General features: G+C 42.5%; 1 protein-coding gene across 1 annotated transcript in view; it reads left to right on the top strand.

Moving 5' to 3' along the window:
- The window catches only part of LOC112110664 (CLIP-associating protein 2), a 271,547-nt gene that overhangs the window by 83,126 nt on the left and 167,291 nt on the right, over nucleotides 1-21,130 (top strand). Inside the window, exon 8 of the mRNA XM_029914219.1 lies at nucleotides 14,762-14,908. Coding sequence (XP_029770079.1) covers nucleotides 14,762-14,908 — 147 coding nt within the window. The remainder of the gene's footprint in view (nucleotides 1-14,761; nucleotides 14,909-21,130) is intronic.

Below are 21,130 nucleotides of genomic sequence, written 5' to 3'. Positions count from 1 at the left end.
GCGGGATTGGGACACCACTCTCTAGGTGACGTTCTCCTCCTAAAGTAGGAGTCGCCATTGATGTATGCATTTCCTCCGACCCCACTCCGAAGCGGAGTCATTCACAAGATCATGCAGGACATAGCGCCCTGACATGGTGCAGACAAACATGGTTCCCTAACTTGCATCACATGGTAGTGAAACCACCTCGAACCCTTCTCTTAGTACCTCACCTTCTATCACAAGATGCGGGATGCGTCTGTCACCCCAACCTCGCAGTACTCCACCTCAAGGCCTGGTTACTCTATGGCTGACTTGGGTTGAGAAGGCCTGTTTTGAGGAAGTAAAAGATATATTACTGAACAGTGGGAGACTAAGTACAAGAAAGACCTATATCTATAAGTGGAAACGATTCTGCACCTGGTGTCAAGATAAACAAATCTTGCCATAATCATCACACACACACACACACACACACACACACACACACACCCCGCAGATCCTGGACTATATACTAGGACTTAAAAAATCAGGGCTATCCACAGGCTCAATCAGAGTACACTTGGCTGCTATTATCTCCTTCCATGATAAGGTGGACGGGGTCACTATATTTGCTCACCCGATGATTAAACGCTTCTTTAAAGGCATTGAAAACACTTATTCCACAATAAGAAACCCTACACCCATGTGGGACCTCAACCTCGTTCTACGCAGACTCACGGGAAAGCCATTTGAACCCCTTGCAACCTTCTCTTTGTTGCACTTAACTATGAAGGTGGCTTTCCTCATTGCCATCATGTCCACCAGATGGGTGGGAGAAATAGGTGCCCTAATGGCACACCCGCCTTATACAACATTCTTTAAAGATAAAGTAATCCTATGACCGCATCCTAAGTTCATACCCAATGTCGCCTCCCCCTTTCATTTAAACCAACCCATTTACTTACCTGTATTTTTTCCTAAGCCACGTGTGGACGAGAAAGAGGCCTCACTCCACACATTAGATGTTCGCAGAGCATTGAAAGAATAAAAACATTTAGAAAATCACCTAGACCAAACCATCTCAAATCAGAGACTATCCAAATGGATATCAGGATGTATCCATTTGTGCTACCAAAACAATAATTTACAAGCTCCACCGCACATACTTTACCAGAGCACTGACAGTATCTATGGCCTTTCTCAAGAATGTCCTTGTCACTGACATTTGCAGAGCAGCTACCTGGACATCAATCCATACTTTCACTAACTATGCTTAGAGCAGCAGTCAGCATCTGATACTCACTTTGGACTTACGATGTTATCCACCATCAATAGACCAGCTCCGAAGCCCTTTCCTTCCACTGAGGGGCACTGCTCAACAGTCACCTAAATTGGAATACCCACAGGGACGCTCCTCGAAGAAGAGAGGGTTACTCACCTTGTGCAGTAACTGAGGTTCTATGAGATGGTTGTCCCTGTGGGTGCTCCACTACCCGCCCTCCTCCCCTCTACTTCGGAGTTTCAGGCCAATTCTCTGAGGTAGAGAAGAAAGGGGGATGGTTGGCTGCACATTGCTATGTAACCGCTTGGAGTGGTGTGAGATGGCTATGGCGTGCGTGTGGCCCAACAGGGCATTGCTATCACAAATCTCCAATTACAAGCTCAGGGCATCAAGACATCTAAAGTGGAGCACCCACAGGGACAACCATCTCGAAGAACCTCAGTTACTACTACACAAGGTCAGTAACCCTCTCTTCTCTGCTGTTCCAGTGGCAAAGTACTGGCAGATGACATCTCTTCTGTTAGCTTTCCTAACTTTGGCAATTCACACTCTACAAAAGCTTCTCCCTCAGAAAATAGGCATTACCAGGCTGGATCGGACCTTTGTCCATCTAGTCCTATGTCCTATCTCCCAGAATGGACGTCACCAGATGCTTCAGATGAAGGTGCAAGAAGGTGAGTAAGTAGATGTGGGATAATCTACCCCAATCAAGGTCTCATCCTAATCTCTAGTAGTTAGACTGATTTGAAACCTGATGCATAAGATTTTCTCTCTTCTGAAACTTTTATCAGTATAAACTACCATAACTCTGTATAATCTTGTTAGCTGTATAAACCTCCAATCTCTCTTTGAATCTTGTTACATTCTTGGCCTCTACAACATCCTGTAGCAATGAGTTTCACAGTCTAATTACATGTTATTTTTTGAGTGATAGTCACTGTTGTATTCCACTGAGCGTTAAGCATTCACACCATACGCCCGGAGTCAGAGAATTTTGGAAGTAGTGTCCAGTGGTCCGTGCAAGCTCCCTGACTTGCCTTGTGCTTCCGGCCGAGGCGATAAAGGGTGGGTTGGTCTGACTGCATCCCCAGTTCCTTCTGACAGCTGCATGGTCTAGGTTGGAATTTTCAGTGACCGTGTCTGTGACGCATTTCAAAAAGATCATAGTTGTCGTTAGTTTTACCAGTTTTATCTGCAGTTTTACTAGTTTATATCTTTCCTAGTTAATAGTTTTGTTAGTTTTAAAATAGCCTTGGGTTTTTTTCCCTATGCTGAACCTGTGCGTGGGTGCTGGACTATGCCCAGGACCCCTGGCTTGAAACTTTGTGCCTCGTGCCCACCATCCTTCTTGGTCAGCGATGACCATCAACTCTGCCTCTACTGCCTGGGAGAAGCTCACATTGTGGCTAGGTGCAGTATTTGCTAATCCTTTCTCAGACGAAGCCGAGAAGGCTGAGCCCTTAATCTCTGCGGAGCTGGCCATGAGGCTGCACTTGGAATTAGACTGGGGAACCCCCTGCGTACTTCGGCTTGATTCAGTGAGGAGCTTGCCTCCCGCTACTACATCCAATTCCGGTGCTGGCAGGATCACCCCCAGGGCGGGGGCGTAATCAGGAATTTTGAAAGTCTCCCATAAGCATGGGGCTATGTCTTCATCTAAATCCAAGAAAATGGACATTCCCTCCACTAGCTTGGCCCAAGGGGATTGAGCTCATTCCTGTGCCACAGGCATGAGAAGAAGACCCAGAAACTATGGGAGCCAACTGTCCCAGGCATTGAACCGCCAGTACTGCTGTCACTGGCAGCCCACAAAGCATGAGAACTGCCCTTCCAGGGAAAGTCATTGGTGCCAGTACTGATGTCTGGGAAAGAAAGAGTGCCCCTGACACTGGGAAGATCCGGATCCATGGCTGAACCCCAAGAGGTCTTTGCCTTACCGACCCAGTGTCCCGTCCTTGTTGGGTCCCTCCCTTCCAGGGAGATCATATCCCCTCCATGGGATGTGCCTAGGGCAGGGGTGGGCAAACTACGGCCCACGGACCAGATCCGGGCAGTGAGCCGTTTTAATCCGGCCCGTGAGCTCCCGCTGGAGGGCGGGGTTTGGGGCTTGCCCCGCTCCGGTGCTCCAGCTGTGGAGTAGGGTTGGGGGCTGCTCCATGCGGCTCCCGGAAGCAGTGGCATGGCCCCGCTCCGGCTCCTACGCGTAGGTGCAGCCAGGGGGCTCTGCTCTGCACATTGCCCCCGCCCCAAGTGCCACCCCCACAGCTCCCATTGGCCGGGAACCACAGCCAATGGGAACTGTGGGGGTGGTGCCTGCAGACCGGGCAGTGTGCAGAGCCGCCTGACCGTGCTTCCAGGTAGGAGCCGGAAAAGGGACATGCTGCTGCTTCCAGGAGCTGCTTGAGGTAAGCACCGCCTGGAGCCTCACCTGCGCCCCAACCCCCTACTCCAGCCCTGATCCTCCAAACCCCTCGATCCCAGCCCAGAGCACCCTCCTGCACCCCAAACCTATCATCCCCAGAGCCCGCACCCCCAGCCGGAGCCCCCTCCTGCACCGTGAACGCCTCATTTCTGGCCCCATCCTGGAGTCCGCACCCCCAACCAGAGCCCTCACTCCCTTCTGCACCCAAACCCCAATTTTGTGAGCATTCATGGCCCGCCATACAATTTCTATTCCCAGATATGGCCTTCGGGCCAAAAAGTTTGCCCACCCCTGGCCTAGGGTATGCGGTCTCTTGCCCTCCTCACAGGTACTGTATTCGGTTCCATTGGCTCCAGCAGTATCGCCGCTAGAACCAGAGTCTGCCTTCTCCCCTTCTGATGAATCAGAACCAAGAGAACAACCTCTTCCATACTGCTCCTATACACCATCACTGAGACATGCACATCCATGGGAACTGCTACCCCCCATCCTCATCGGAGCCACTGTTACCCCATGCCAGGGGAACCTCTGCAACCTCTGGTGGATCTGATTTATTGACCATATTGGGGGCCCTGGGCACAGTATCTTCTCTCGGAACCTGCCTGACCTGCAAGAGAATCACTGCCTGCTTCCCCCCCAAAGAGATCTATCAAGCAGGTTCATAAATCCAATAGTTGAGGAAGAATTTTACACCCTGGTCCTGGCGGTTCTACTGGAGCCGACTAGGGTTCCCATCCTCCTCACTGGATGAAACGGTAACTACATTATCTCCCTCCCCACCAGGTGACTTCCTAGAGTTCCAAGAGCTTCTAAGGAGAGTTGAGGGAGAATTACACATCCCACTGGAGGAGATTCAAGACTCGCAATGTAAGCTCCTGGATATCCTACACACCTCAGCACCGGCAAGAATAGCACTCCCAGCTAACAATGCCATATTAGTTCCAGCCAGAGGTGTATGGCATACTCTTGCCACATTTTCTGGCACTCCTAAAGGAACTGAGAAATGTTACTATATCCCAACCAAGAGATCAGAATTCCTCTTCCCCCACCCTGCTCTAAACTTGCGGATGGTTCAGACTGCTTCAGGGAGGACCAAGCAGCAACACCCTCTGTCTGCTGGGGACAAGGAATGGAAGCGCCTCAATCTTCTGGGGAGGAAAATCTTCTCTTCCTTCAGTTTGCAATTCTTGATTGCCAATTATCAAGCACTATTGGCTAAATATTCCCTACTATGACAAGATCATGCCTGCTTCCAAACCCTTGTCAATGAAGGGAAACTCATAGCTAGAACTGCCCTCCAGTTCAAAATAGAGACAGCTGATACCACCTCTAGGGCCATGGCCACAGCTGTCATGATGCATAGGGAATCTTGGCTTCATGCTTCTGGTTTTCCTAAAGAGATCCAGAACACCATCAATTACCTCCCCTTTGAGAAATCCCATCTTTATAACCACAAGACAGATGAGTCTTTATATACATTGAAAGATTCTCTGGCTACTCTCTGCTGGTTGGGCATATACACTCCTGCCCCCAAATGGAAGTTTCACTGCTCGTTGTCCACACACAGGTACAGGTCTCCTCAGTTCTATCACCAGAAGCCTTACAAACCTCCACGAAAATGCCATCCCGCCTCGCTGGCTTCCTTGTCTCAAACCCAGCCTGAGGCCAAGAGGTATTTTTGATACGAGCTTGAGAGCCACCAGCCACAGACCTAACATTTTGCGATCCCCTCCACTCCCTTTGGGGGACCCCTCCACTCCCTTTGGGGGTTGCTTAGCACTCTTTTTATCACTCATGGAGTGCAATACTAATGGACAGATGGGTGCTTAATGTCATCCGCCATGGCTATCCAATCAAGTTTGTCATGCTACCTCTTCCAAAACCTCCCTCCCTCATCCCCGTTGGGGACAACTGTCATGACAATATCCTCTCCCAAGAAGTGAACTCCTTATTGCATTGGGGAGCAATAGAGCACATTCTTCTGGAATATCAAGGAACAGGGTTCTTCTCAACTTACTTCCTGATCCCCAAGAAAAAAGGCAGTCAGAGACCAATCATCAACCTCTGCCACCTCAATCACTTCATCTGCAAACTCAAGTTTCACATGGTCCTGTTGGCAGTGATAATTCTATTCCTAGAAAAAGGCATGTGGTTCACGGCTCTCGATATGAAGAACACTTACTTCCATGTTGACATTCATCCCACCCACAGACGTTTTCTCAGACTTATGGTGAGCGCTGATGATTTCCAATACTGAGTACTTTCCTTCGGAATAGTTACCACTCCCAGAGTCTTCACCAAAGTATTTTCCATAGTAGCAGCTCACATCAGGTGTTATGGTTTTCTTGTTTTTTCCATTCCCCGACGACAGGCTCCTGGCAGCCATGTCCTGCCAGGAAGCCCTTGTATCGACCTCCAAACTACTCCACCTCCTCGCTTCACTTGGAGTCAGTGTCAACATAAAAAAATTGATCCTTAACACCACACAGTCACTAGACTTCATCGGGGTTACCATAAATTCTATCATGGCTTTGTGCACCTACATGACCTCTGTCACAAGACTTCATTTTCGCTGCCTTCAGATGTGGCTCCAGTCCATTCATTCACTGAGCTGTCACTCTGTGGACCTCAGGCTGACGTTTCCAGCCAAGGTACTGTCATCCCGTCTGTCATGGACAGACCTGCATCACATACACCTGGGAGTTTCCTCAACGTCTGGTGTGCTCTGGCTTTCTACCTGCAGAGAACAAATCCTATCAAGAAGTCCCCTAGAATGTTCATTGCAATAGCTGAGAGATTCAGGGGACAGACCATCTCCATCTGGAGAATCTCCAAGTGGATTTCTGACTGCATCACGCTTTGCGACCAACTGTCGGGCCTGCCTCCCCCTACCAGGATACAGGCTCACTCCACTAGAGCTCAAACTACGACTACGGCCTCCCTCCAGGACGTACCTCTCATAGACCTATGTAGAGCAGCTACATGGAGTTCAGTGCACACCTTTGCAATACATTACACCCTGGTGCAGGACTCGGTGGCGGATGCTTCCTCTGGCACGGTGTTTGTCTGCACAACCCTTCCTTCCTTATCCTCACACCATCTGCCAATGTAGGTACTACTTGTAAGTCAACCCCCATGGAATACAGTAGGGACCATCACTCGAAGAAGAAAAGGAGGTTACTTACCCTGTAGCTGGAGGTTCTTCAAGATGTGTGGTCCCTATCTGTATTTGACTTCCTGTCCTCCTTCCCCTCTGCTTCGGATCTGTCAGATTTGCGGTGGAGAAGGAACTGGAGACCCGATCAATCCGTCCTGCCCTTTATTACATTGGATGGAAACAAGGGGAGTCAAAGTGCATGCGCGGACCAATGGACACTACTTTCAAAATTCTTTGACTCCGGGCGCATGGTGCGCATGCATAACCCTCTGTGGAATACAGATAGGGACCACACATCTCTAAGAACCTCCAGTTACACGTAAGTAACCTCCTCTTGTGTGAGAAGTATTTCCATTTATCAGTTTTGAATTTTCCACTTTTCAGTTTTGCTTATCCCGTTTTAGCTTCCAAAACGCTTACGCAGAGCAACTAATGGAAAATATTGGGGTAGTCAATATTATTGCACTTTATTTCTAAAGTCCACCTCGCTTACAGACTTCTGTAGGCACATTCAGTAGCCACTCACTTCCTGAATCAACAGCTGACAGGCAGTAGCCTGACTCTAGTGTCATCAAAGTATAGTTTTGTTAACTAAGTGAGCAAAGGTTAGGCAAGGTCATCAAGGATCATGATAGGGTCTCACACCCAGATAGGATTAGTGATCTGATAGCATGATGTTAGTTACTGTTATTGCTATACAACATTTATATTGCAGTAGTGCCTAAAGGCTGCAACCAGCTTGGGCCATAATGTGCTAAGCATTGTACAAATATAATAGCAGATTATAATTGTCAGAATTCTAATATCCACATTAAAAATGGATAGACACCCAAAAAAAATCATTAACTGAAGGCTTGAATTTTTTTTATATTTCCCAGTCCTAGTACTAAATCTACGAGCCAGAGTAAAAAAAGACCCCTACAACATAGAGGAATTAGAGTTGTGTACTGTTTATCATGTACTGTATTTAACTGAAACTTAATCAACTTGATTTACACCTGGCCATTTTTGACAACTAATCACTACCTACCTCCATTCACTTGCCCTCCTAGGCTTGTGATTCCACAATCTTCTTGACCTCCTCTAACATTGGATAACATTCTCCTTCAGGAAGATTGTCATCTTCTCTTCTCCTTCTATACTCTTTCTATCTGGCAAAATTAATACGTTCTTATTGTTTCAGCTATCATTACATATCATACATATCATAACTATATGGATAGTTCCCAGATTTCTCTCCCTTTTAGCTGGAGATGTAAAATTGCACAGCTACCGACATGTAGTTCTAGATATTTTGCTACAATCTGTAACGTAATGTAAGAAAATGGCTTGTTCAAGATTGGAGCCAATAGTGTAGGAAGCAAAAATCTTTGTAACTGATGCAAGAACCAGGTCTTCCTCACAAGTAGATAGATGCTGATAAACAGTTGTGTGCTGCTTATGTACTCGTAAGGCACTTCATGTTAGCACTGACAAAATGGCCCCATGGAATGCCTGATGCAGGGGACAGAATGCTCACTGAGAAATGCAGGGCACAGCATTGAGGGATGGAATTAAAACAATGAACTTAAAGTGGTGCGCCTGCAGTCGTTGTGGCTTCCTTTTTTGTGCTTGAGAGAAACTTTTGTAAGCTGCACCAGTTCAAGTGAAATTGAGCTAAAGATTTTATCCCAGATGTTCCAAGAAGTCATTGCAACCCATGCTTGTAAAACCTGGAATGGCAATTGTGTTTGCAAACTTAAGTGGTTCCAACTATCTGACACAATTCTTTTTTGCCTAGTGTAGAATTTTGGAATGATCCCTTGTAATTGTAAACAAGCTTTGGTTGTATTTGCTAGAGAACAAACCCTCTTAAGAACTTTTTATTTAATTTTTTTTTAAATCCAGGACCTGTCACAGGTACTTGGGGCGGGGGGGGGGGAGTGGTCAGTTGAATTCTACCTTGTTGTTTTAATATTTTGACAAATACCACAGCATGGAGGCTACTTTCATTCAAGATATTCAGTGATTTATTCACTGCCAATAGTTAAGGCTTTTTGTGTTAGTATGATGAGACATACTGGATCATGACATCCTTATAGCTTGTTTTAGTCTCTGCTATTAGACTTTTGGATCATTAGTTCAGTACAACTCCAGTTCTGTTTTTTGTTGACCTTCAGATATCTATTTTAGGACCAACTGTCTTCTGATAAGTTTCCTTTGGAATCTATCAATAGAAAGCATGTATTTTACTTCTGCTGTTATGTAGATGACACTCTTCCATCTAACCACTGCATAGCTATAGTTACTGATACTTACAAGATATATCACATAATTGTATGAATTTAAGGCCAACTAGAATAGTTTATATTTTGGTAACAGCTGAGTAGTCCTGTCTTCCTTGTCAGTTCCCTTTGGCAAAACAATGTTGATACTTTATTCTGTTATTAAAAGATTTAATTATTCTGCTGTCCCCAGACTTCTACATATTCCTCATGGTTTTATAATGAAAACATCATCTTGTGCTATGTAATAACGTTACTTTGAAACAATAGGTTTTGGGAAAGATCTTGAATTATTTGTGAATATCCAGGTCAATTGTAGCTTCAAAATTTGGCAGCCTAAAAGCTCACAAGTACCACTACCTCAAGATTACAGCATATTACTCTTGTTTTAAAAACTTTCCATTGGTTTCTATCGAAGTCACGTTGTGTGGTTTTTTTTTTTGTTTTTTTTTTTTTTATTTTTGGTTGGTGTTTAAGACTTTGAATGGACTTGCTCTGATCTTTTTTCAGTTTATTTTCAAAATTGGCCTTTAAGATCCAACTTGACCAATAACTGCACCACACCTTCGGGGGAGGGGAGGGGGAGGGCGTTGTCTGACTTGCTGGGGAAAGGGGTATACCTCTTTAAGGGCGGGGGCATAAATGTTGCATGAGGATGCAGACTCATCCCCCCCAGCTGACTGGAAGAGGGCAGGGGAAGCCCTCTTTCACCTGGACCAAGCAGAGCAGCACCCATTCTCCTACCCTTGAAAGTGGCAAAATACCAGGTTTGGTCAGGATCTGCTGTAGGCACTCTATCTACTCCTTTCTTGGGGGGCTGGGAAGGAATTTTTCCCTCACTGCCAGGTTGACCAAGGCAGAGTGTGGGGGTATTATTTCACTTTCCTCACAGCGAGTTTGGGCGGGGCTTAGTTGGGGCAAGCATGGAATGGGGGTTAGGCTATGATGTCGCAACTCATTCTGTAAATGTGGAGCAGATATCCAGTGCAGGTGCTCTGTAGGGAAGGGATACAGTGATCAGATAAATGGTTTGGTAAAGGATTTAAAGGAGTATTTGTTAAAGGAGCAGAAACAGGGAGGTTTGTGGCTTCTGTGACTGGAACGGCAGGGAGACGACCTTCCCCTCCTCCTTTATAGCCCACCTTACCCTTCATTTGAGGGGGCGGGAATGGAAAGGTCTCAGCAGCGTGTTGGCTGGGGACCAGAGTGGGGGAAAAAAAGGAGGGGACTGGTGGAAGCCCCCTGGGTAGATATTGAAATGATCATGGAGTTACCTACACTGTACATTTTTATCTGCCAGGTACTCCCAGACAGTTGTTAATAGAGTTGCAGCCTAATTAAACCACATCCAGGGTCTCCTGGCCTTCTTTTGGTATAGTTGGACAATTACCTATTTATTTTGCCCTGATTTTAATCTTATGGTGATAGAAGCTAGTGTTCTGTGATTATGTGCTTGATCTGTGGCATACTCTTCCTCCAGCTATTAGAAACTTTCAAACTCATTCTGCATTTGTTGTTGCTTTCAGTTGTTCAGCCTGTATTGTAGAAATATACAGGACTTCACAGGTTCTAGGTGACTCATTAAATACTGTATATGGTATAATAGTCATGGGCAGCAAGTACAACTCAGGACAGTCAGTCCATGCTAATTGCCATGTCTGGATTTTAATCTTAAAGATAAAAACAAACCCACATTTTGAGTTGCTTTAATTTTTTACTTTGAAAGTGTCCATTTTAAGAGAAATTTTGCTTCACATTAGAAATGCATTGTCACTAACTAGTAGGAATATAGGCTTAGATTTTCAGAGGGGCCTGAGCGAATTAGGTACCCAACTGTCACTGAATTTCAATGGGGAGTTGGGTGCCTAAAGGCTTGTCTACATGATGGGGTAATGCGCTATATGGGAATGTGATTTCTAAAGCATACTAACATGTTGCGCATAAATTGATCCATGTTGATACTGCTAGTGTGCTTTAATGTGGTGTTTGAAGTAGTACATTAAAGCACTGTAATGAACCTTTCGTGCACACCAGCAGGGTCTACATGACCTACTGATGAGTAACACATTATTGCAGTTTAGAAATCATACCCTCCTACAGTGAATTACCCCACTGTATAGACAAGTCCTGACTCCCTTTTTCTTCTTTAAATAGTTCACCTGTGTTGTTTAAAATGAAGTTGCTGAGTCACCAAACTGCAGTGAGAGAAATGACTGAAATTTGAATTCTTTCACCCCATTAATTCTCCATTTCCTTTGCAACTTAATTCTGTTCATTGCTTGCTGTGCATTGCTTGCTTCCTGAAATTCTGATACACATGTTCAATTCTTATGTACAAGGTATTATGCTACTGTATGTTATAGCAACACTCTCTATTTAAAGTTATGGATCAGCTTGCATAACTCCTGCTTTCAGTAACTTGTAACTTTCTGGAAAAAATATTATTTAGGGTTCTGGTTTCTTGGTCTCAAAATAAATTTTGTATGTGTGATATTTTGTGCGTGAAAATTGTTTGGCCATTTTGTGGTATCCCAGAATGGAAGAGGTGTGTTTTTTGTTTTTGTTTTTTTTCCCCCCTTCACATCTTGAGGTAATTTTCAAACAATTTAATTTTAAAACTTCATATATACTTTACACATTATCCCCAGTTATTGCAATTTCCTATACTTAGTGAAGAAATTTGACTTGGAAATAGTGAAATTAATTAAAAAATTAGAAATAATGAAATAAATTTGAAAACTGCATGCATAGACAGGACTCCACCAGGGCTGCTAATCTGAAGATGACCAGATGCAGTGTTTCAGCTGTATTCAGTGGGCTAAATTATGGCCAGGAGTAGGTGGATTCAACTCAGTTGATTTTAGTGGATTTATACCCTGCTGAAAAAGCTGCCCAAATCTGGAGTGCTGCAGACGGGAATAAATACAAGTGTATTCATTTTCATGATTAGGTACTCAAATGTCCGTGTATATATGTGTGAAAAGATATGAATTTTACATAATACTTGAAGCAAATGTAATACATTTATATAAGCCTGTAATAATTTCTGTAAACACAGATTTGAGGCTTCGGATATATGCAAATGCTGTTATGGGTCTTTCTAGAACTGGAGCCTCCCTGAAGCTCAATGGGGATTGATCAAAACCCACAGACATAAATACACGCAAGGCTGGGGGGAAGTTGCAATTCCTGTTAAAACTATAATTAAATTTTGACTTAATATATTATAAAATCTTAAATGTAATTATTTTATCATCTTAGATTTAAAATTTCTTATTAAACTAGGTGTCATATTCAATTTATGTATTTGTAGGATTATAGAGTAATTTATGTGCATTTTCAGTAGAAATCTGTCCAGTATTATTTTTTAAGTCTCCTGCAGCTTCATATATACCCTGGAATAAGAACCTTTACAAATGTAAAATCAGCAGAAATCTTACCATTACTTTTTAATTGCACTGGAAACAGTTTTATTTTTAATAAAAATGGTCTTATCATACACTGTTTGCAACTCATAGACTGCAGTATTGTGCGTTTGACTGACAATATGAAAGTCTAACCTGTTTTCATAATCAAAGCTGAAAAAAATGCAATATGTATGTATTAACAGTGAAAAATAAACGTAGAGTTGAGTTTTAATAATCAGCTACTTCTGGTATCCTAATTTAAGAAGTTTTAGGTGGCTATTCATCATGTTTAAAAAAAAAAAAAAAAAGTTAAAAATTGGTTTCATCTATAGCCTATTTTTAATACTATTTTGAAGTTACGTTGTTTCCCTGAGTCAGAATCCTCAGTGTTAACCACTACCATTAACATTTATTTCATGCAGCATTAAGTTTATAAAACTTAATCTTGTGATTAGATTAATGGGTCTAACAGTTTCTTTAAAAAATGCTGATGTCTACAGTTACATTTTTAAGACACTAAGAGTTAAATCAGTGTCTTTTCTTAGTTAGAACTGAAGTGTATTCTCCCAGTTCTTGTGTGAGGACTAAGTACTGTTTCCATGGAAACTCATGGAATAGTGTGTGTTTCTTCACTGCCCTTCCTCTTGCATTCTGTTTTGCTTACATATCCATATACAGAAGTATTCTTAATCACATTCTCTTATAATGGTAGTTGAAAGGAAACAAGCATGTTGGAGAAAATGTTCAGATATACTATTACTGATATTTTCTAGGTTTTTGATTGTAAATGAAAGTAGAGGTTTAGTATTGCTATATGTTGTTTTGGTTAAACAAAAATATTTCTGAAGTCATACTGTCATTAGGAAACTAAAGTAAACCCTAGAATGCTCAGTGTTTTTACATCAGCTGTCGCTATAAATGCCATTTGGAAAAACATGTTTGCTCTCATATGATAGTGAATGTGTCTTTCCCCAGGAGATTCTTTTTAAATATAGCTCATTTTATAGGGAACGTTTTGCCATTCAGTGTACACCAAGGTTAAATAAACATGAAAATTCCTGAAATAAAAGCAGTGCTGTGATATTTTTTAGAAATGGCAGGTTCCAGTGAAGAAATATCTTTTAAATTGGCTTATATCATTGTTATGCAGCTGTGTGTCAGCCTCACCCATCTTGTTTATGATATGAACTACAGGTTTGTTTTTACGTGCATTACAGGGTCTGGATAAATCCAACTTTTTCTACTAAATGAATTACAAAATGGTCACAGTTTGCTTCTGGAATTCTTTTTAATAAAAAAAATAATTTAAACACCAAGTGCAGCACATCCTCTATTGAGAATATTTTAACTGTTGTCTGGAGATGAGTTTCTGACTTGACTGAACAAAAGACAAGTCCTTGTATTTTTTGAGTGTGTGAGAAAACCCTCAAGCAAAGTATGGCTATGAAATTTTTAAAGGGTTGCAATTGTGGCTGCAGATATTGTGTGTGTGGGAATGAATTTATATGTATGAAGAATTTTCACCTTTTCATCTGGCAGTGGCTACCAGAAGATGATGTCACCTTGAAGCTGATTGGTTGTTTCAGCACCTAGTGCAGGGAAGAGAGAGAAAGATGCCGGCACAAATCTCAGTGGTGGAGCTATGGTGTTTTCTGACAGTTTTGGATAGAATCTTTGATTGGTATTGAGAATCTATTGTGTGTGGCCATGTGAGGTATTGGGAGCATCCTAGTGTGAGGGGAATTAAGAGCTATCAGAGGAATGAGGCGGTTGATCTGCAAGCGGATCTGTGATTGTAAGTTGCAAGATCTGGGTGGAAGGAATGAGACAGGGAGTGTTGGTAGACACATTGTGGGAGGATGTGTAGCAGAAAATGCATGCATGAGTAGAGGAAAAGGGAGAAGCATTGCTCTTGAATAGCCTGGAATGAACTGAATATTATATTCATTTTTGGGAAGATGATGGACAGGAAACATTTAACCTGTGCAGAGAATTTTTCTTTTTGTGATGAATATGTAGGATTCATTTTTGTGTTTAATATGATGATGATAATTGCAAATCCAAAGGCAGTATTGTATACAATCTTGTGGTGTTAAAATGCTTTTTATTTTTATTTTTCATCTGTTTCCCATGCCATAGACAAAGGGCAAAATTAGTATTGATTTTTATTTGATCTTCTGGTAAATTTCTGTGAAAAGTGCAGCAGAGCAATTTTTTAAAAAACCCTCTGTTCTCATAAGTAAATTTCTTTTATGTATCCTTTTGTAGATAAAAGCTTTGATGATGAGGAGTCAGTGGATGGAAATAGGCCATCGTCAGCTGCCTCAGCTTTCAAGGTTCCTGCACCTAAAAAACTCGGGAATCCTTCAAACAGTGCAAGAAAACCAGGTTCAGCTGGTGGGCCTAAGGTTGGAGGTAATATTAATCTACTCACACTCTGATATGCTTTTCCACCAACCCTGACATAGCGAGCACAAATCAAAGAACTTGGGAAGATGATTGTTTATTACATACAATTAACAAAGCTTTATTAATGAGTCCTTGGTTTTGCTTATTCGATGGATGCAGTACTTTAGGTGCTATATATGTGGGTATGTAAGCATACGGTTAACACATAAAGGGCTACAAATGTTTTATCTGTCATAGAATGGGTGTCATAAATCAAATGAACATGTTGAAGGTGGAAATCGGATTGATGAAAGCTTTGAATAAATGTGTGGGTCTCTGATAACTTCCAGGATAACCAATTATTGCAAAAAACATGTTTATAAAATCTGCAATAGATTTGTAGAATTCAAGTTGCAATGGAGGCCCACTCTTTTTTCAAATGGTTGAAGAATCTTGATGTACCTCAACAAAACAGAGGGGTGTGGGTATCTAGTACACCTTTAGAGTTTTTTGCCTTCTTAAACTGGATACAATAACTATGAAATATATTGAAAAACAGAAAAAGCTGGGCAATATACGAAACGGTTACCATGATTTATGTGTAATAGAAATAAGCAGTACATAGCATGTTCTTATTATGTATGCAAGTTAATCATTTTGGTTAGAGAAATCTGTTTGTGATCTGTGGTATCAGACTCATTGCGTGGAGTTCATTCTAATTCTATATCCAGAAACTTAATTATTACTTTTTTTCAACCATTTTCTCTAAGGATGACAGTTGGCATATTTGCCCACTCAGTATTCAGCAAATGATATAGTTTGGGAAAACATTTATTTCATTTCTGCTTTGAAGAACCTGAAAATTAAAAGGATCTGATTTCAGCCTGCTGAGGGTGAAATTTTTTTATTATACCAGTCTTTAGATATTAAAAGCTATGAATAGCTAATTATTTTTAATAGTGATTTTTTTAGATACGCATCACGGTTTTGTTTGCTGGAACCTGTCTGCAAGATTTTTTCAATTCTAGGTTGCTCATCTAACATTGTCGGTTAAATGTGAACAGCCCAGTGAAAACGAATTAGCACAGATATATGTATTACGTGTACTCACCAACCAAGTTGTGGGGTTCATTAGCATACCAATAAGATACAACTAATATATATCTTTTCTCCCTTCCAATATAATATTAGTACTTTCTTGTTCACTGAAGATATTCCCAGAAGGTGATGTAATATAAGTACTGGCATAACAGTTCAATTTATGATGATGTCAGAGTGAACCAGGAAGTACGTAAACAAAAGGATTTCACACAACTTGTTTTATTTTTTAAAGTTGCTTAATATTTACTTTTTTTGCTGAATACCTTTCTCATCCTGGTTCTTGTGGACATTTAGTACGGGTATCTAGACTTAATTAAAAATTTTAGTTTTGCTTTGTAGGTCCCTTTTATGATAAACTGATTTTTAAAAGGAACAGGATTGTACATTAAGAGCATTGGACTATTTTTTTTCCCAAATGTTACACAGATGTAGTACTAGAACTGAATTTTTGAGATTCAAAATTCCCTCCTTTACAAAGTAGGCAAAGTTCTTACCAAGCTTTTAAAATTGTAATTCTATTATCTGTAGCCACTCTACTAGTATAATAAACCATTAACCACTCTACTAAACTATCTAAAACTTCATCACAGAAGAAATATTAACTATAAAATAATAAATTTTAAATTGCTGAAACTTTATTTTGCTTACTTTCTTTTCCTGATTGACTGCCACACTTTAAAAAACAAGTTTCAGGAAATTAAACTGTACAAAAGTAATTGCACTAGTCTAACAAAATTGAGATGTCAAAAATAAATGTTACTTTGCTTTATATATTTGCCTTTCCTATCAGTCTTCCCTTTTCAGTTCTGGAAACATTAAAGGTGTGTGTTTCTTTCTCTTTCTATATAGATTTAGCCAATTCACATTGCTGTAGTCAAGGTTTTGAATATGTTTAAAAAAAAATTTAAGCTAGCATATTTGATGGAATAACTTAGTCTTCTCTCAGAGAAAGATTATACAATTACTGTGAATGCAAAAAATATTCCTAGTATACACATACTGTTTCCCATTCATTTCAGGCTGGTAAAGATGACAGAGGTTCTTGGCTTTTTTTTTCATTTTGTTTGGGTTGGGGCTTGTTTACTTGTAATCAGGCTAAGGATTTCTTGTCATCTTGGTTATGCAAAAAGGAAGTGTTGCCTCTAAAAGAAGAAAATTAGCCCTGGTCTACACTGCAGAGTTAGGTTGATGCAAGGCAGCTTATGTCAACCTACCTCTCTTAAGAATCTACCCTAAAATGTTGCTCCCGCCAATGTAACTCAACCATTATGCCGACTTAATAACTTGACCTCCACGAGAGGTGTAGCACTTAGGTCTTTGTAGTTAGGTTGATGCTGTGTCAGGTTAGACACTGTTATTTATGGCGACTTTATTGGCCTCCAGGAGGTATCCCACAATGCCCCATTATGACTGCTCTGGTCACGGTTTTGAGCTCAACTCTCTCCTTTTAAAGCCTCTCAAATTTTAAATTCCATTACCTGTTTGTTCTGCGTGGAGAGCTCACATAGCAACTGCCCAGCTGACCATGCCAGCTCCACGTAGCAACGCGCTCCTACCTGGAGTACACAGAGGTGGTGGATCTCCTGGGTTTGTGGGGAAAAGAGACTCTGCAGGCACAGCTCTGATCCAGCCATAGAAACGCCAATATCTATGAGCAGATCGCTCAGGGCATGGGGAGAAGGGCTACAACAGGGATATGCAGCAGTGCATGTGAAAATCAAAGAGCTGCAGCAGGTGTACCAGAAGGCAAAGGAGGCTAACAGTCACTCTGGAGCGGAGCTGAAAACATGCTGCTTCTACAAGAGACTGCATGCCATCCTTTGTGGAGGCCCACTGCCTGTGGATACTTCCGGGGGCTGGCCCCTGTAGTACATAGTGAGGAGGAGGTATTGGATGAGGAAATGGAGGAGGAGTATGGGGAACAGGTTACTGGAGGATCCAGTTGTGCGGCAAGCCAGGAACTCTTTCTGATGCCGGAGCAGTCGAGTCAGTCCCTACTGTACAGCACTGGCAAGCCTGATAGTAGGGGAAGGAACTTCTGGTAAGCATGCAGTTTGCTTTGATATTGCAGTTCGTTTGCTATTTTTTAATCAGGGTAGAAGATGTAGTGAAATAATCAGTAGAGGAAGAGTTGCTATCTGCTTCTCGTTCCCCTATATAGTGAGGCAGAGTGGGTCCTGAGGAACAGTTTGTTTATGCACACCGGGATGTCCCATGAATCCTCCATAGAGATCTCAAGGAAACTTTCTTGGAGATAGTCTGCAATCCTCTGCTGAAGGTTTCTGGGGAGGGCTGCCCTATTTCTTCCACAGTGGTAGGACACTTTCCCAAGCCAGTCAGCAATTACTTCAGCTAGCACCATTGCAGCACACAGGCTAGCAGCATATGGACCTGGTCTGCATCCAGAAGTGTGTAGGGGCTGTTCCCTTTCATGGGTTACCCTCAGGAGTGCGATACTAGCTAAAATCACCACCACCTGTGGAAAACGGTGCCAGTATTCAGTTCAGTTGCCCTATTCCACATATGCTGGTGCCTGTGTGCTCCCCCCCCACTTATTGTCCCAAATTGCCCCTTTCTCCCTGGGCCGTACTCACTATGGCTGGAACTGCCACTGTGCTCTATGAATCCCAAGCGGAAGTGAGTCTGTAGTACTTGTAACTTTTATGGATCAAGAAAGAGAACATGGGACTACATGTTCCAAGAGATCCTGCAAGCCTTTGCTTGGAGGAGTGCCCTTCTTGACAGAATGGGAAGGGAGAGTGCAGAGAGGAGAAACGTGCAGCAAAGGGATAGACGCAGGAAGACATGACAATGCTTCTCAAGTGCTGGACGGACATGCTGGAGACTCTTATAGACCTTCTGGTCTAAGTCACCTGTGGTGGTCATCTCCCACTGCAGCCTATTGATAACTGCATTCTGGGACCTCCCTGCCCATCCCACCCACCCCATATGTTCCAGGGCCACTGCAGTACTGCTACCCCTCCACCCTGAGGAAAGAGTAGAGACAATCAGAGCCGCACGTACTTTGGCCAGAGAGAGAGACTGTTGGTGTGTTGTTTGAAATGAGAACGAATGTTCTTTCCCTTTTAAAGGTTCTTTTCCCTGAATTTATATAGTTTCATTCAGTTACAATTGTTTTTGTTTGCATATGTTTGGAATAAACGTTTATTTATGGAAAATTAATTCATCTTTATTAGTTCACAACATAAAGTGGCTGGAGCTGACATCATTAAAAGATAAAAGCAATAGGTGCATTCACAATATTATATTCTCACACACACAGCACTCTTTACAAGGTTCGTACCGGGGTGCTAAAAAACAATGCCCAGCAGAGCACACTACAACAATAACACATTACTGTGGTTCACTATTGAAATAGTCTTTCAAAGCCTCCCTGAGCTTTATAGCTCCCTGTTGAGCTCTTCTTATAGCCCTAATATCTGGCTGCTCAAAATCAGCAGCCAGGCATTCCATCTCTGTGCTCCACCCTGGTGGAAACAATGCTTCACAGTTGTTATGACACGCACAGCAGGCAGCTATAACCATGGGGATATTTTTTTCACTAAAGTCTAATTGCGTGAGTAGACTGTGCCAGCGCCCTTTCAAATGGCCAAAGGCACCTTCAATAGCCATTCTACACCTGCTGAGTGTGTAGTTGAAGCGCTCCTTGCTGCTGTCGAGGTGGCCGGTCTACAGCTTCATGAGCCACGGGAATGAAGGGTAAGTTGGATTGCCAAGGATCACTATTGGTATTTCCATATCCCCAATGGTAATCCACCGGTCTGGAAAGAAAGTCTCTGCTTGCATCTTTCTGAATAGCCCTATGTTTTTAAAAATCATGCATAATGCACCATCCCACATTGATGTTGGTAAAACATCTCTGGTGATCCACCAGGGCTTGCAATACCATAGAAAAATAGCTCTTTCTGTTGATGTACTCGTTGGCAAGGTTGTCTGATGCCAAAATAGGGATAAGCATGCCATCTATTGCCCCACCACAGTTCAGAAACCCCATTGCTGCAGAACCACTCAGAATGTACTACACTTTGCCAAGTGTTACAGTCCTTCGCAGCAAGACCCAATTAATGGGCCTGTATACTCGCATCACAGCAACCCCCCATAGTGGATTTCCCAACTCCAAATTGATTCCCGACTGATCGTTAGCAATCTTGTGTGGCCAGCTTCCACACAGTGATTGCTTCTTCACCGTGAGTGCAGCTCTCTTTTTGGTGTCGCTGTGCCGGAGGTTTGGGGCGAGTTCCGCACACAGTTCCATTAATGTGTCCTTGTGCATCCAAAAGTTCTGCAGCCACTGCTTGTCATCCCAAACCCGCATAATGATGCAATCGCACCAGTCTCTGCTTGTTTCTCTGGCCCAGAACCAGTGCTCCACCATCTGCAACTGCTCCGAATGCCAACAACAACCTTGAATTGTTTCTTTTTACATCCGTCAGTCTGCAAGGCATTGTTGTATCCCTCGCAACTTCTCTGGCAACTCTGAAAATCCTGAAGGACTAAGTGTGTTGTGTTTGTAACGGTCAACACACCACTGAAGAGCAGTGCTGGATCCATGCTTCTCACGGAGATGGCAGATGCATGGGTTTGTGGGGCTTTTGAAAAGAGGCGCAAAACATTATAGGATGCAGATATTATGGGCTGGAGAAAACAGCATCATGGGCCATTGAAACCATGTTCCCATGTTCACCCATGTGCAACTCAAAACAGCCTGTGCCAGATAGTGGCAAATTGCAGAGTGGGATAGCTACCCATGGTGCACTGCTCTCTGCTTCGCTGCAAGTGCTGCTTGTGAGGATGCACACCACTGGCAAAAGGACCGTGGCATGGACATGCAAAAGCAATTTAATTATTGTGGTGGCTATCTGTCAACACAACTTAGGTTGACTTAATTTTGTAGTGTAGACTTGCCCTTAGTAATAGTATAAGATTTAATCTGAGGATATGTATAACTGTCTCCTTTTTCTTTCTTCTTTGGGGATATGGAAAAAAAGCTAAATTTGTCATACAATATCTGAGCAATAGCCATAGTCTCTTTTCTGCAACCCAGTGTCTCCCACAATTTTGAGACATATGAGCTGTTTCCATCCTTTCTACAGTTTGTAATATTTTAATGCAGCCCATGTCGGCCAC

Source organism: Terrapene carolina, unplaced genomic scaffold, assembly GCF_002925995.2.
Source record: "Terrapene carolina triunguis isolate 2854851 unplaced genomic scaffold, T_m_triunguis-2.0 Scaffold33723, whole genome shotgun sequence".
Taxonomy (NCBI): domain Eukaryota; kingdom Metazoa; phylum Chordata; order Testudines; family Emydidae; genus Terrapene; species Terrapene triunguis.
The sequence above is the reverse complement of the archived record's forward strand: the minus strand, read 5'-3'. Positions and strand labels throughout refer to the sequence as shown.